Genomic DNA, 17,667 nt, shown 5'->3' on the forward strand with positions numbered 1-17,667 from the left:
TGGGATCATGACCTGAGCCGATGGCAGAGGCTTAACCCACTGAGCCACCCAGGCACCCCAGGAGTAGATCTTGTAACAGGACAAGACCCCTCACCTGCTCTTGGGTTCTCCCAGTAAAAACAACATTATTTTCCAGTCACCTTCTAGGAGGCCACTTTAAAATAATTTGTTTTTATAAACAACTGTGTATTTTTAAATGGTGATTTACACTTTTTACTCTGAAGTTCATCAAAAATCCACATCTCTTTTTCAATCAGAATCAGCTCCCCAGCAAGGAAGGTTGATTTATCTGCATATTTTCCATTCTCATGCTGTCCAGTTTTGAACTTGAAGTTCAAGTGAAGTGTGTGTCTGAGAGAGCCATGCCTCATCCTTCTGAGGATAGATCTCTAATATTTATGACTGTGAAACTGACTTTGTATCTCTAAAGAAAAGGTACAGCTAAACCTGCTAATTTCTTAGAAAATGGTAGGTTTTAATGTTTGCCCTTCCCCATTCAGGATTTGTGTGCCAGGATCCTGCCCAGAGGGCATCAACCCGGCCAATTTATCCCACCTTTGAGTCTTCCAGGCGAAACCCTTTCCAGAAACCTCAGGTAAGCAAATTCAGCAGCAGGGAGCCCGAAGAGGCTTATTGGAAAGTGGTAGCTGATGTAAATGAGTGAGCTGAAGCGCTACAGATATGACGTCACTGAGAGGAGAATATGGGGATCATTCCAGACAGGAGGCAGTTACATTCCCCCGTGGCTGATAGCATATGCTTTCATTGCTTTCAAACCAACTTACTGTCTGCTTTTTGTTTTTCTTTTCTTTTGCCTTTTTTCATTATCTGTCCTTTTTTCTTTTTCTCTTTAAGAATCACCTGCTTTTTTCCCCAAATTGATATGCTCATAAACAAGGCACAGAGAGGGAGCTGACAAATTCCTAGTCGTTACTCTGCTACATTCTTTCTGATCTTCAGACTAGCTTTGTGAAGAAGATGCTCGTTGAAAGAACATCTTCTCTACAGGTGCTCAGTGATCATGAGGTGTTAACTGAGGTTCAATGAGATCAAGGCCTACAAATCCTGTGCATGTCCGAAATGTCACTTGATCAAGCGTCGCTCCCATCTTTGTGTCCTCTGCATCTGTGTTCCAGTTAAACCAATCAGCTCATCGTTCTGCCTTCTCAGTCCATCATCTAATCCATCCCTGCCTGTCTAGACCGGGCTAGTTTTACTTTGTTCTTTTGCCTTTAACATTTCTTCTTAGCTAAAAGGTCCACCTTCCTCCTCTCTTCCCACCTGGATTGATGACCTTGCCTGCTCAGAAGTCTCAAGATAATTTTCTGTTAAATCCATCCCATTCTGTCATGACTCCAGTGCTTGGTTTTGGCATTCATTGATTTGTTGCTTTGACATTGTCCAGTGTTCCTCTGCTAGACTCTAAGCTCTTTGAAGGCAGAAATAGCTGCTTCTTCCCCCTGCCTCCCCTTTCCCTTTCTTCTCCCATCCATTGATTCCTTCTCCACTTCTCCCTTCTCCTGTCACCACTCGTTCTGCGTTTTTTCCTTTAGCTTGCTGGTCTCATTTTGAGTATTGCTATTTCTGTCTGCCAAGCTCGTCACTCTTACTTACACAGCTGTATTTCTAAGTTTTCATTAGAACAGCGTCTGCAAGCTCTACTGCCTAGAGGGGTTGCGGGCAGACAATGGGAATGGGTAAGAGGGCCGGGTACAGTACAGCTGGGAGGAAGGGATGCAGCTGTGCTGAACTGGAGCCTCTGCCCCATATTAAAAAGGGGCAGCTGTTTTGCTGATGTGCTCTAACTGATCATTGCCACGCATGAGTGTGGGACACGTGTTGTGAGAACCTTCCTCCTGTCAAGAGAAATGAGAAGTCTTATTTTAAAATATTGCCAACTGGTCCAGTTAAAGAAAAAATACTTTGCAGACCAAACGCAACATGTCTTTGAGCTAGTTGCACTCTGTGACCACCTGCTCTAGGATCGTCCCCTCTTAGCAATAGAGTTGTGATGTGGGATGGGGTATACTGGATTTTAAGGGGTCTTGTTATCTTGGATTAGAAAGAAAACCAGGCAGCAGCATTGTTCTTGATCAGTACATTATCACAGATCAAAAGGTTTTCTTTAATTTTTTAATAAGAAAAAGTAGAGGATTGCCCTAAGTGCACGAGCAAAACTGAATTTAGGCCATCACATTCCTCTGCAGGTAGTTTTTTGTGTGTAAAGGACTGCAAATGTTTCTGTGCAGCTTTCACAAGAGTTCCTGCCAAATTTTACTCTAGGGGTTAGCTATATGTCAATCTTGGATGAATTGACCCCTTTTCTTAGCCTGCCTCTCAGCGTTTATTGGCTGCTCTTTGCAAATCAAAGAATCCGTCCACCATTTGATTTGCTGACTGGTAGGTCATGGCACGACTTCATCCATCAACCCTTTTTAAAGGGTTAAAAAACTGTAGATTAGTTCTATGTACTCTGGAACAAATTTATCAGGTGGAATAGTTGGCTTCAGGATGTGATAGCAGGATTTTGCTTTCCTGCTTAGAAGACGAAACTGGGATAAATACACTGTAGGAGAAAGTGGTGTGAAGCATAATGATGTTCTGGTCTTACAAGCACAAAGTGTAGGGCTCTTGCTTTTGCTTTTTGCTTGGAGATCATCTTCTCCTTTGTGAGATCATAGACATCATAGAGTTGGAAAACCTCACTATGGTAGGAGAAGATAAGGCTTTATTCCATTTTTCTATCTTTTGTAGCGTCCAGTGTCTGCACAGTGTCAGTCCTCAGATGCCAAACTGGTAAGTTCTGGATCACTTGGAGACTTCATTCAGATTCTTATTTCCAGTCCCCAAATGGAAAGTCTTTTAGCTTTGCTCTTTCACAGTCTGTGTTTGATGTACCTGCTTTTTGAACTTTAATAACATAGAGTTTAAGTGAAAATGAATGCACAGAGGTCTTTCCATATATAGAATACAAGAGTAGAGGCTGCAGGAATTTATGAATCCTCTTTTCCTGATAGTGATCATGCTGTGAAGGAGGCAGTTGGATTTAAATGACGAACGGGATTTAGAGGCATATCTATCGCTTTGACCAGAATATTCCAGGAAGGAAATATAGTTCACAGACACCCTTTCTTTTCTTCAGATGTCTTAAGAAAGGTACTATTGTCAGTAGCTTCATACTGAAAACATTTTCAATTGGGTATTGGGCTGCATTTGATTTTACATATTTCTTATACATCGTGATTTGCAGTTTTATGAATCGTGGAACCTTTGCCATAATAAGTGTCTGAGATGCTACCTTCAAAAATAAACTCAAGGGGTGCCTGGGTGCCTGCATTGGGCTTGATCCTGCTCAGCAGGAGGCCTGCTTCTCCCTCTCCCACTCCCCCTGCTTGTGTTCCCTCTCTCGATGTTTCTCTCTCTCTGTGTCAAATAAAAAAAAATCTTCAAAAACAATAAATAAAAAGAAACTAAAAATACATATTTTTTAAGATTTTATTTATTTATTTGAGAGAGAATGAGCGAGAGAGAGCATGAGAGAGGAGATCAGAGGGAGAAGCAGACTCCCCAAGGAGCTGGGAGCCCGATGTGGGACTTGATTCCAGAAGTCCAGGATCATGACCTGAGCCAAAGGCAGTTGTTGAACCAACTGAGCCACCCAGGCGCCCCAGAAACGAAAAATATTTTATCTCCAACTCCTAATGAACAGTATTTGTCCTCCTTCTGTCCTTGTTAGCATATTTGAGATTAACTGTCATTTTCTTCTATGAAGATCTTTGTTTTCTTTTAAACATCTCGTCGAAGTGACGGGGTAGCAGTGACGATGCTGCTCCTTCCTGCTAGCGGATACTCTGAAATGAGGGCTGTAGACGTGTCAGACATAAGTGAGCTCCTGCAACTAGTAGTTCTTCAGCAAGAAGCTCCAGGACGTTTATTTTGGCCTTGTACTCTCAGTACTCTCTGATACAGTGACCGGACAGCTTGGGAGCTTGAGTCGTAACTCCTGCAGCTACTGGTTTTGACAAAGTGCTTTATATGGTTTATATGAGTCCAAGAAGTGAAAAAAAGGCTTATTGGTTGTCTTGTCTAGCGTTTGGTCACTGGCTGATGCGGTTCCATAGGTGTTTTGTTGGTAGAATTTGTTTAGTGTTTTATGTTTAGCGAGAACCTAGGTGTGCTAGCTACTTTCTGTGCCAAACAGAAAACAAAACAAAACAAAAACAACCACAAAAAAGCCCCAGAGCTGTTGACTTCTAAGAGCTTACATTCTGAATACCTTTTAGGGATATCTACTCTTCAGGAGAACTTGAAAAAATCCTTAATTCATAGCCTTCTGAATTTGATTCCAAAGAATTGTCTTTGCTGTGTAATTCTAATCTTAACTTCCCTTCACCATTTTAATTTTCTCATGTCGCCTAGCCCTGCTTGCCAGAATGACCATAGACTGTGATAGCCTGTGGCCAAGCAAGGCCTCTCCCTTGTGGCTGTGTAATTGAACACTGCTCCAGTGACACAAAGTCTTTCTAGCTTTATTTGGCCAACTTGATACGTGTGGAATTCTCTGACTTTTGCTCTTTGCAGTGTTCAAAGTCACCGACTTTGTGTGAATGAAGCGTTCTCAACCCCATGGGGGTTTTGTCCGAGCTAAGTTAGAAATGAAAACAAGTTCTCTGCTCTGGCCACGGACACTTTGTCAAGCTTTCTTCTTCTGTTGCTGTCAGATTGCGCACTCACAGTTCTTTTCCCGTTGTCTATTCCTTTTTAGTCCATCGTCTCTTTCTACATTTCTTCCTTCCCTTGAATGCTTCGAGTTCAGATTTCCCACTCATCAGAAGTCACTTTTCCGGGTCCCCAGGCAGATGACATAGTTTCATGGAAAACACACAGTCAGATAGCTCCTGGTTCAAATTTGTTCTGCCACTAACTAGCTGTTAGACTTTGGGCAAGGTCCCTTGTGTCTCTGAGGCTCACTATCCATGTCTTCCAGTGAAGATAATACATACATGGAGACAGGGTGTGAAAGAAATGATAAAGCATAGGTAAAAATTTGGGCTAGTTCTGGACACATAGTTTACCTTGGACACATGGCTCCCTTTACACTTTTGGGTCCTGTTAATTTTCCTTTTACGCATTTGTTAGCGGCATTGGGTATTATTTCGATATTCATATCTGTAGCCATTCTTTTCACATTTGCTTTCATCTACAAATGCAGATTAATTATTATCTTTTTATTTATCCATCCTCCCAGACATCAGTGAAGATTCTAAGTAGTGCTCAATCAGTACCCATTCTAAAAATCGCGTCCTAACTTGATTCACTGCTGTTTATCCTACGTAACATCTTTCAACTCTTTTCAGTCTTTGTTGGTGTGTTTTATTCATTATATTATGACACTAAGCCCCAATCAGAAATATAATATAGAATGGAAATTTTATGAAATTTGTATAAATGCTTTTGTAAAACCCAAAGACATTAAATGTATTTGCTCTATTTCCCCTTTTTTGTAATTTTTGTCCTAAACATAAACATTTTAAGCATGTTTTAAAATAAATAAAGCAGTCTCCATACTTATCCTTTATGAGCTCATTAAACTCTAAATGTTTACGGATTTTTTTCTTTTATTATTTGTTCCATTATTTTACTAGGGATTCAAGTTAGACTTACCAGGCAGTAGTCACCAGAAGCACATTTCTTTCATTTTTGAAGATTGGTACCTCATTTGTCTTTTTTTAATCCTCTGGTACCTCCTCAGTTCTTCATGATTTTTCAAACATAATTGTAAGTGGTTCTGTAAGTTTTTGTTTTGATTTTTTAAAGCCAGCTCCCTTAATGACAAGATGCATGTCTTTTAGACCTGCTGACTTGTATTTACTCCAAATTTCCAGATGTTGCCTGTCTTTTGACTGTAACACAAGTCTACTTACTTCCTTTTTTTTTTCTCCCCTGATTTCAGAGTATATTTCTGGTTGTCAATTACATTTAGACCTTCTCTATTAGCCATTTTTTGTTTATTTCCCACTTAGATTTAATCATTTGTGGTCCTTTTTGTTGCTTTTTTTTTGATAGCATTAGTTCATTTTGCTTTTTAAACTAGATTTTACCTTTTATTTTCTAGGTGGCAAGGTGTGTCATACACAAATTGAGCTATTTCTAGCTCATTTGTTTCTAACACAGAATTCCAAACTTTGTAAAACTGCATTAGGACATTTTTATTCCTCGTATATATTCTCTGTCAAAGAGGTTTTATTCTTGCCCCTCAATTATGGTATCTTTTATGATGCCTCACCTTTTTCATATTCTGAGTTTTGTTCGGTTCTTCTCATTGCTGGTACCTGCCAGCTTTCTCTAGGCAGAGAATCATTTTTCTGATTCAACATTTGTTTTTTTTTCTACTTTTAGTGGAGACAAGGGGTTCCTCATCCCAATGATTCTCAGTCAGTTCTTCCATAGTGATAAAGGTTAGATGTGTAAAGGTTTCTTTTCTGCATATATTTCTAAATTGTAAGTTGCACTAATGATAATTTTACATCTTTGGTGCATGCCGCATGGCAGAATTCTGGCTTAGGCAGTAATTTGGCAGTTTAAAATCTATCTGAACACCCAGTAGTTAAAATCCTGTGTCACCTAGACAGAGGCAATGGTTCTAAGTTCAGAAGAACTTTATTTCTTCGGTGCATATTCAGTCAGTTCCTGTGCTGATAGGCACAAGATCAGTACCACAGAATGGCTTGCACTTGGAGTGTTTTGCTCTTGTTTTTGGCAGTTCCGATGGCCTTCCAAATCTGACCCCCCCCCCTTATTTGCTTTGCTTTTAATCTTCAGGTATGTCTTTCTTGGCGCTCAGAAGCATTTCTATAACCTTTCTTTTTTCTTTGCTATCCTTTTTCTCAGTGTTTTCTCTCACCTGTGTCTATAATTCAGGTCACATTTCTTTTTTTTTTTTTTTTCCTGAAATCTCTAATTTAGTTTATTAAGCCATTTGGTTTTAAAAACATAACAAATATAATTCAAAGTTGGCCCTTCTTGATTTGCATAAAGAATGCAGGCTGTCCATAAAATTCCACCATGCTGGAAGTAGTAAACAGTAGGAGGACACATATTTAATCTCCAGTTCATTTCATTAACAGATGTTGGTAAGGATTTAACCAGTGGTCTATGACAGTAGTGCTTTGTAGTACATATGTAGCCACACATCTCTGTAGACCAGTACAGCCAATATTATGCTGATACAGAAAATTCTAATCTCAAATTTATTGAAAAGCTGAGATTGGCAAAATACTTCTGACTTTCTAGTCTGATATTTTTTAGCAGCCTCCCCGAAGACACAGGAGCCTGGATGGATTTTAGAGAAGCATTTGAGATACATAGACATTGGTAGTTAACAACTTTCCGTACCTTCCTCTCAGCCTTTTTAGTAGTTTAGTTTGAAGCAAATAGGTGAAGAGGTAAAAGGTGTTTCTAGCCATCTTTTTTCCGCTAGGCATAGCTTTGACCTTTTTCTTTGCAACCTCGTGATATTTGTGGCAATAAAAGAGTAAAGCCATCAGCCGATGGGAGTTCACAGCTAGAGCGCTCACCTAACAAACACCATTACCCTTCAGCCACTTCCATTTTCAAACCTCCTGAAGGCCCCAGCTGGTAGGACCTCCTGAATTCCCCCGTGCCTCACCCGGATAGCTCACGTGCATACACAAGTGGCTGGAGTTAGAACCGTGGGCCGTGCATAATGAAGGAGTGTTTGTGAACCTGTGTTGGAGACAGTTCTTTGAAAGTGACTTGGGAGAGAAGACTGAGAACTTTGGAGGGTGTCAGTTCAGTGTTTCTAGGAGCAGGTTTAGATGAGTAGAAGAAGGTGGCAACATCATTGTAATCTCAGTCACTGGAAGCCAGGAATATTGTTCCACCTCAGAGCAATTCCACAAGATGAAAATTAGGTCCTAAAAAAGAGAGAAAGAAAAAAAAAAGATAAAAGGTTCAACAAGTAAAATACAATTACAAAACCAATCATAAAAAAACAGACAAGAAAATGAACAACAAAAACAAAAGAAAGACAAAAAGCAAAAAAATGAAAAATAAATTGGAGGTGCCAGTTAGATGTTTTTCAGTAGTGGTTTGATCCATGTTCTTATAAATATGATGATGCATTTCTTTTCTTTCTTTTTTTTTTTTTTTACATTTTTTTAGAGATTTATTTATTTTATTTTAGAGAAAGAGAGCGTGAACACCAGTGGAAGGGGGAAGAGAATCTCAAGAGGCTCCACGTTGAGTGCGGAGCCTAACAGGGGGCTTAATCTCAAAACTCTGAGATCATGACCTGTGCCAAAACCAAAAGTCAGTCGCTTCACTGATGGTGCCACCCAGGCTCCCCAACCATGTATTTCTTAAAATAGCTAATAACTACTTCCTAAAATATTTTTATTACTAACCTTTAATACAGATTTTAGCTTACCAACATTTTAAAATCAGTTTTTCTATTCTAAAATGCCTAATTTGTATTTTTATTATACATTTAAATGAGTGCTTACTTCATATTCTCTCTTACATAATTTCAGAGGACTTTAAGGTACTTGTAAATAGTATGAGTGATGAGGCAACTTGACCTTGGATAAGGCACTTGACCGCCAGTAGCTTTCTGATCAGAGCCGTGTCATCACATGTGAAACAAAGTATTTTTAACCAACGATAAGTAGTGTGTGAAATGAGAAAAGTCCTTAAAGCATCCAGTTAACATTTTGGCTTTACTGAATTGTCACTAAATAAGTGTTCACACTTTAAAATCTTTTCGAAAAGATCATATTACTTACATGATTCCCTTCCTATATCTTTGAAGTTGTCCTTTGATTCCCTTCTCATCCCAACATGTGCTATTTAATGCATACCCAGAGACTGGAAAGGAGTTAAATTTTTCCCCCAAATCCTCTGTAAAGTGTAGTTCTAACCATGATTAATCTGCATTTCAGCACATTCATTCATTTATTTATTTCTTCATCAAATATTTATTGATCTCTTACCCCACGCCAAGTACTGTTCTGGGTGCTGAAGATATCATAGGAAAAGCTAAACAAGTGAAAGTCCCTGCCTTTACGTGTTGCTATATTCTGCTGATTTCATGGTTTTTTGCGCTAAAGGTATCTGTCTCATCATGGAGTCTCCTATCAGGAAATCTGTCTTTTATAACTCCCGTGCTAGCTTTGAAGGTTGGTTTGTATTGGTCTCCTTTGTGTCAAAGGTAAAAGCATTCATGATGTGTATAGGTGTGTCTTTTAGTTTTTCTTGGGCTACTGTAACCAAGTACCACAGAAACTTATTCCTCACAGTTCTGGAGGCTGGGAAGTGCCAAGATCAAGGTGCCAGCAAGGCAGGTTTCATTCTGAGGTCTCTGTTCGTGGTTTGTAGACAACTACCATCTTGCTCTGTGCTCACATGACCTCTTTGTACATGGTCGGGCAGAGAAAGAGAGTGTACAAGCTCTCTGATACCTCTTCTTTTAAGGGCATTAATTGCATCAGGCAAGAGTCTCACCCTGATGACCTCCTTTAATCCTGATTACCTCTCCAAAGCCCCATGTCCAAATACCATCAAATTTGGAGGTTAGGGCTTCAACATACAAATTTGTGGAGGGACATAAACCTTCAGTCTGTAACAGTGAGCATTGCTGAGAAGGTTGAAAGCTTTTCCGTAGAGAGTGTATGCAGAGAGAAAAATAAACTTAGTTCCTGACAGTAGGACTGCTTTTCTCTCATCATGTTCTAGGAATTTAGGAAGAAAATTTGCATGCACATTTCCTGAGTTATTGCTTCTTCTTATTACTGGCAGATGTATTTGTCTTATCACTTTATCTTTTTCAATAATAGTGTGTTCACAAGCTTCATACCATCTGACTTCCTCTGTTACCTTTATATTTCTTTGCTTATGTAACATCAGAATTACTTGGAACTTTAATTTCAGATGACCTTTGTGATGGGCATTCGGAAGACTGAATGAACATGGCCCATTTGGCTGCCACCTTGGAGTGCCCAGGCAGTTGTCCTTGGTCATGTTTCTTGAAGTCCAGCGGCTACAGCGTTTCTTTTGGTCACATCTCTTTTCTGTGTCACTGATGACTCTTACCTCAGTTTCCACCCCCCTACCCCACGCCCGAGTTCTAAAACATCTCATGGCCCCATTTTCACCTGTGACATAATAGATTGTTCCTTGGCTTTCTGACTTATGTCTCATTTCTCCTAACCCACACTTCTCCACTGCTGAAAAGAATATAGTTATTTACCGAAATAAATGCTCATCTAATCTTATGTAGCAGTTATTTTCAGATTTCTTCTATATGTTTGAAAATGTCAGATGTACTCTAAAACCAGGATTAGGATTAAGAACTGGATTAAAAAGTCACGTGGACATCTTTCTTGTTTTTCTCCTAGTTTTCCTCTCAACCCGTAGTATTTTTCTTCTATTCTGTTTTCTCTTCTTGCCTTTGAGTCTACTAGCTTTCATTTATTTCCCAGGGTTTAAGGCTAGAGAGTAATTACAGAAAATGGGCTTTGGATTTGAGCTTATCCATATTAGTGAAGATAATGATGTTGAGGGACTGAATAAAGAGAAATGAAGAAATGATGATGAAAACATTTTGTTTGTTTCTGTTTTTCCTTCTCCTTAGCGTTCCCGTCCACTGTCTGCCAGTGATGCGGAAATGAAAAACCTTGTGGGCTCAGCCCGAGAGAAGGTGCCGGGGAAGTTAGGTGGTTCTGTGCTTGGTCTGTCAATGGAGGAGGTAAAGATAACTCCATTCCAGGCCTTTGTGGGCTAATATAGGGTTCAGTGAAATTTACTGAGTGATTTATAACATTGATGACCAACTCGTATCTTACATTGAACATTGAACAAAGATTCAAGATGGGAGAAACTTGTTCTTAGAAAACAGAATCTTAGATGGAATTAACATCTCCCTTCATGCTTCTTTCATATTTGTGGGTCGTAACTCTCTTCCTCTGCCCTGTAAACACATGGATTGTAGTTTTCAAAATGAGTGCTTACCCAATTTTCTCTTTCTCTGTATAGATCAAAGTTTTACGAAGAGTGAAGGAAGAAAATGATCGGAGAGGTGGATTTATTCGCATATTCCCTACATCGGAGACATGGGAAATATATGGGTGAGGTGGCTACCTTTTTTTTTTTTTTTTTGATCTGTGCCTCAGGTCCACAGAATTGGGTTAATTTTGACACAGGTGTTGGCATTGCTTTCCATGTGTGTCTTTCTCACTTTGTGTATTTACCCAACCCAATACCTAGAGCATTAACAGAAATTTAACCTACCTGTGCATTATTCCTTTTAAAAAAATCCCCTGCCTCCTTTGTAATAGCCCCTTAACCCCAGGTTAGACACTTTGAAAAATTTTAATGGTCATCATTACCTTTGAAGTAAAGTAAGTTACTGTAATATTTTACATTTTACCAAGAGTATATGAGAGTTCTAGTTGCTCCTCCTCTTTGTCAGCAGTTGTCAGGCTTTTTAGTTTTGGGCATTCTGGTGGGCATTTATCTCTAAATAATGGTATTGAGACTTCATCTGCTATTGGCCATTTGTGAATCTTCTTTTTTTTCCATTTTAAATTTAGGGTTTTAATTTTTTTTTTTGTTTGTGTTATAAAGGACTCTTGATACAGATCCTTTCTCAGACAGTCACATTGAGAATATTAATATTTTCTCCAAGTCTGTGGCTAGCTTTTTCATTTTTTTTTTAAGATTTTATTTATTTATTTGAGAGAGTGCACAAGTTGGAGGAAAGGCAGAAAGAAAAGAAGAGGGAGAAGCAGACTTCCTGCTGAGTGCAGAGCCCTATGTAGGGTAGGGCTCAATCTTAGCACCCCAAGGTCATGACGTGAGCCAAAGTCAGATGCTTAACCAACTGAGCCACCTAGATGCCCCAAGTTTTTTCATTTCTATAATGGTGATTTTCAAAGAACAGGAGTTTTTAAGTTTCAGTGAAGTCCAATTGACCACAAAGTTTTAAAAGATGCATTTTGTGTTTCCTGTTAAGAAATTTTTGACAACCCCAACATCATAAAGCTTTTTCTCTTAATGTTTTCAACTTTGACTTCTTATATTTTGGTCTGGGACAGTATTCACTTAATTTTTGTGTATGGTGTGAGGTAAGGATTGAGGTTCATTTCTCTTCATATGATGTAATACGTTTATTTCAGCACCGTTTGTTGAAATTATTCTATTTAATTACCTTGGCATCTTTGTTGAAAATTAGTTCAAATATATGTGTGGGTCAATTTCTGGACTTTATTCAGTTTCACTAATTAATCTGTCTCAATTACTATAACTTTATGTTAAGTCTTAAAATCAGATAGTGTAAGTCTTCCAACTTCTTTTTAAGTATTTTGACTAAAAATAAATAAGTAAATAAAGTTTTTTGACTATTGTGTCCTTTATATTTCCCAAGGCATTTTAGAATTCCCTCATCAATTTCTACACAAAAGCCTGCTGGCTTTTGATTGGGATTGCATTGAGTGTATAGATTAATTTTGGGGCAGTGGGCATTTTAACAATATTGAATTTTCCAATCCATGATCATGATAAATTTCTTCGTTTATTTAGGTCTTTTTTTTTTTTTTTTTTTTTTTTTACTTTTTAAGTTTTTATTTCAATTCCAGTTAGTGAGCATACAGTGTGATATTGGTTTCAGGTGTACAGTGTAGTGATTCAGCAGTTCCATACACCATCCAGTGTTCATCATGACAAGTGCACTTATTTATATCTTTTCTTTTTCTTAGCAATGTTTTATAGTTTTCAGTGTAAAGGTCTTGAATGTTTTTTTTTTAATTTGTCACTTAGTATTTCATGCTTTTGAACAGTATTAAAAACATTGTTTTTTAAATAACTTTATTGAGTTATAAACTTTATATATTTAAAGAGTATAATATGTTACATTCGTTTTAACATAGGTATATATACCTGTGAAACTACCACTAAAATCAACATAATGAACTTATCCATAACCTCCAAAAGTCTTCTTGTGCCTCTTTGTAATTCCTCTCACCTGCCCCTCCTGGCCCTTCCCTGCCTATCCTGGTCCCCAGGCAGCGATGATCTGCTTTCTGTCAAAGATTAATCTGTATTTCCTAGAATTTAATTTAATAGAATTCTACCGATTGTTCTCTTATTTGTTGCGTCTTTCTTTTTACTTTATTATTATTAAAATTATTTTTAGATTCATACATGTTGTATCATGTATCAGTGGTTTAATTCCTTTTTATTGTTGAGTAGTATTCTATTACACATATATGCCAGAATTTGCTTATTGTTCATCTTTTGATGGGCAATTTGGTTGTTTCCATGTTTTTATTACAAATGAAGCTTCTTTGAATGTTTATATACAAATTTTTATATGACATGTACTTTCACTTCTCTTGGGTAGATACCTATTTGTGGAATGACTGGATCATATTATTGTATGTGTTTAAATTTTTAAGAAATGGCCACATAGTTTTCAAGAGTGGTTGTACCATTTTATATTCCCATAATAAGTGTATGAGCGTTCTAGTTCCTCCACATTCTTACCAACAGTTGGTATGGTTGATTTAATTTTAACTCCTTAGGAGGTGTGTAGTGATAGCACATAGGTTTAACAGCATTTCTGTAATGACTAATGTTGAGTGTCTTTTCATGTGCTTATTTGCTGTTTGTATGTCTCTGTCAATCAAATATTTTACCCATTTTTAAGTGAGCTTATTTGTTTTCTTATAACTAAGTTGTGAGAACTCTTTATATATTCTGGATATTCCTTTATTCCTAGCACTTGAAAAATGTTCCATTATCTTTTGGCTTGCATTTTTCTGGCAAGAAGCATGTGGTAATTCTTATTTTACTTTATTTTATTTTATTTTATTTTATTTTTTCTGTGCAGAATGTGTCTTTTTTTCTCCTCAGCCTGCTTTTAAGATTATTCTTTATGACCCATTTTCAACTCATTTGATTATGATACATATGCCTTGGTGTCATTTTCTTCATGTTTCTTCTACTTGGATTTGTTGAGCTTCTTGGTCTGTGGAGTTATCATTTTCATCAAATTTGGAAAATTTTTAGCCATTATATCTTCGAATATATATATATTTTTTTCTGTTTCCTTGTGTTCTCCTTTTGGGACTCAGATTTCATGATTGGCTGATTCTGATTTCAGTTGGCTGATACTACACTACAAGTCTAGCCCTGCTCATTTTTTTAAGATTCTTTTTCTTTACTTTGGATGGTTTTCTGTTTCTCTGTTTCTAAATTCATTCATCTTTTTGTCTGCAACCTCAAATCTTCTATTAATTCCGTCCAATGAAATGTTCATTTCAGTTACTTTATTTTTCAACTTTAGAATCCACTGTTTCTCTTTATATCTTCTTTTTGTTTTTTCCCATTATTTTCATGATTGTTTAGTTTTGTGCATATATTATAATGTTTATGGTAGCTGTTTTTAAATCTTTGTTACTCTCTATCATTTCTGAGTCTGTTTCTATTGACCGATTTTCCTCATGTTCCCATTTTTTCTTTACATGTACAATGATTTTTAAAAATTGGATATTGGACATTATAAATGTATTGTTGAATTGGTTTTATTGCCTTCTTTAAATACTTCTGAAGGTTTTTTGGCCTGATAGTTAAGTTACATATAGATCAGTTTAATCTTTTCCAGACTCATTTAAAAACATTTTTAAGAAAATTTTGGTATAGTTAACATACAGTGTAATATAGTTTCAGGTGTATAATGTAGTGATTCTGCAATTCTGTACATTACTCAGTTCATTTAAAACCATTTCTTTGGTTTGTTTAGGGTAGCTTTTTGTTTAGATCTAGGAAAGTTTTACTATTAACTCTTTGGAGAGTCTGTTAAATGAGCCCATTTAACCCAATTCAATGAAATTTCTCCATTCTGGCTGAGTCCATTCAGGAACCAATCAGTGTGTAGCTCTGGATGAATTCTGGAAAGTACTCAGCTTATACTTTCTCTTTAATATTCTTTACCTTGTCACTTGCTCGTTGCCCAGCCTGTGGACAGAATTACCCCATGACTAAGCAGATTTGTGTTCACCCAAAGACTCAGAGTCCCTTGTGATGCTTTTTCTTTTATAACTATAAGGTTGAGAATCAATTTATAGTTAATATATAACTTTTGATCTAATTGGGGTATTAGTGGTTCTAAGTATAGAGCTAGAACTTAGAAGAATAAAAGGTAGTACCCATTTTGTGTTTGTTTTGTTTTGAAAACCCAGCTGTTCATAGAGAAATCTTTCTTTCATCTTACAAAATATTCTATCAATGTAATTATACCTTAGAAAGACCTAGGAACGCAACAGAAAGATACTGCTTGGGTTTTCTTTTGATATGTTTTTGAAGAATTTAAATATTTACAGTTCCTAGAAAACATTTTTTTTTTTAAGATTTTATGTATTTATTTGTCAGAGAGAGAGGGAGAGAGAGCGAGCACAGGCAGACAGAGAGGCAGGCAGAGGCAGAGGGAGAAGCAGGCTCCCTGCCGAGCAAGGAGCCCGATGTGGGACTCGATTCCAGGACGTCGGGATCATGACCTGAGCCGAAGGCAGCTGCTTAACCAACTGAGCCACCCAGGCGTCCCGAAAACATTTTTTAATTAATGAAAGTGGAAACCTCTACTCTTGAGTATTTCAAGAGGCAGGACCTTAACTTACATGCCTTTTCTAAGGAACCAATTACAGGTAGTGTTGTGGTCTCTTAACAGAGTCCAGTAATGATAAGTTTGATTATACTGGTTTGATTCTGAACCAGTGGACATAGGACAAAGACTAAGAGAGATGGAGACCAAAATATCTCCTTTATTTATAAAGTCTAGGCTGGGAGATTTGATTATTATCTGTCTACAAGCAAACATACTTTTTGTGTTCAACAAAAAGTTGAACTTCTGATATGGGCAGATTTGCATGCCCATTTGTAGGCAAGGTTAGACTGAGCTGTGTGGGAGGTGCACCTGACCTTATAGGACCAGTAGAGGATATGTACCTCCTAAGGGGAAATTGTCTCCCAAGAGAAAAATGGGACTTGCTCATTGATGCATTTCTGTTTATTCTTCTTAAATTACCAGTCTGGTTAAGTCACTCCACCTCTCCTGGGTCTCTGAAGAAAGTGGCAGAGTTGGGCCAAGAATATTAAACTAATTGAACTGCTGTGATGTAGGGTGGGGACGATGTATTTATCTACTAACAAATATGCCTTTTTACTAATATATATTCATTGAGTATCTACCAGGTGTCTAGCACTGTGCTTGCTGCTTTGGAGTATAAAACCAATATTAGATGGCACCCCTGCCCTTTGAGAGTTAACAGTGGGATTAAGGAGAAGTTATTTATTCATATATTAAAAAGAGCTCATTTGTATGGATTTTCATCATTATAATGTATTTCATGCATATTGTTATTCCAATTTAATGATACAGAAAGTAAGGCTCCATAAGGTCACATGACTTGTCCATGATCACACAGGGGACTTGATTCAGGTATTCTGACTCCGGATCTGACTTTTTTCCCGCTATATCATGCTGCTTTCTGAGAAGAAAACTTTTCCTCTGTGAGACGGTGTATGACAGGTCGCTCCGTGGGCATATGGGAAAAGCTAAGGTAGTTCAGACAAGGCCACTTCTCTAGTCTCAGAGCCGTCCAGTCAGGGGAGGCTTTGTGCAGCAGACTGGACTTGAGGTGCTTTTTGAAGGGTAGACTGTAGATTATTGGAGAGTGTGTGAGGAGGTGTCCAGACCAAGGCGAAAGGATCACTGGGAAGTGTGGTGCGAGAGGAGTTTAAGGGAGCTTGTCTGGCTGTACGGCAGGATCAAGGTTGAGGAAGTGTCTGGAGAAAGCATGAAGATACTGGTTGTGTAGCTTATCCAACTTTTGAAAGCTTGGAAGAGAAAGAGTATGCCACCTACAGTAAGCGACAAGGAGCCACTGCAAGCTCTTGAGAAATAATGATGGAAACCATGTTCTGTCACACTTTCACACCCTTTATGCATCTCCCTATTCCCAGCTTCGTTTGCCCTCTCTCCTAGTTATATATGATTCTTGGCGGTGGCTTTGTTTTTGCCTTACGGTTTTATTTTCTGAATGTAGGATGTCACTTTTTATTAATCCAAGAAATCCCATCATTTTTTCTTTTTACTTTCTAAATCAGCTCCTCCATTTATCCTTTTCATTTTTTTGTATCTTCTGCTCCTCTAGTATTTTATAATTTTAATTTAAGCAACTTTCTCTTCCTTTGCCACTGTAGAGAACCGTACATTTATTTAGAAACCGTATATAAGTAACCTGTCCCTTCTGTGCTTGATTCATGGCTTTATTTCCATGTTTTTTTCCCTTCAGTCAAACTTAAGAAATAGCCAGTTTCGTTCTTTGTCTTTCAGGTCCTACCTGGAACACAAGACCTCCATGAACTATATGCTGGCAACGCGTCTCTTCCAGGACAGGTAGGGATTTGCTGATCTTGTAAATTTGCTAATCTTATAAGATCATTAGATCACGTGATAAGGAGAAGGCACATAGAAAAGAAGGAAAGAGGCTTTATTTTAAAAAAAAGGCTTTCATAAAATCTCTGCTACAAAGGGCCTTAGAGAAAACACAGTATCATACCTATTCTTCCCGAATTCATTAACTCTTATCA

General features: G+C 37.7%; 1 protein-coding gene across 20 annotated transcripts in view; it reads left to right on the forward strand.

Annotated features, from left to right (window-relative positions):
- The window catches only part of TTLL5 (tubulin tyrosine ligase like 5), a 279,659-nt gene that overhangs the window by 66,111 nt on the left and 195,881 nt on the right, over positions 1-17,667 (forward strand). For 16 of the 20 annotated variants that reach the window (XR_006381664.1, XR_006381662.1, XR_006381665.1 and 13 more), the window contains exons 15-19: positions 501-595; positions 2,755-2,796; positions 10,652-10,765; positions 11,053-11,144; positions 17,411-17,473. Coding sequence is in view for 16 of the 20 variants with exons in the window: in XM_044230835.1 (XP_044086770.1) it covers positions 501-595; positions 2,755-2,796; positions 10,652-10,765; positions 11,053-11,144; positions 17,411-17,473 (406 nt within the window). In the remaining 4 variants the exon portion in view is untranslated. The remainder of the gene's footprint in view (positions 1-500; positions 596-2,754; positions 2,797-10,651; positions 10,766-11,052; positions 11,145-17,410; positions 17,474-17,667) is intronic. The other 4 variants (XM_044230838.1, XM_044230841.1, XM_044230842.1 and 1 more) reach the window with 2 other exon arrangements.

This window comes from Neovison vison, chromosome 13 (genome assembly GCF_020171115.1).
Source record: "Neovison vison isolate M4711 chromosome 13, ASM_NN_V1, whole genome shotgun sequence".
Classification (NCBI taxonomy): Eukaryota; Metazoa; Chordata; class Mammalia; order Carnivora; family Mustelidae; genus Neogale; species Neogale vison.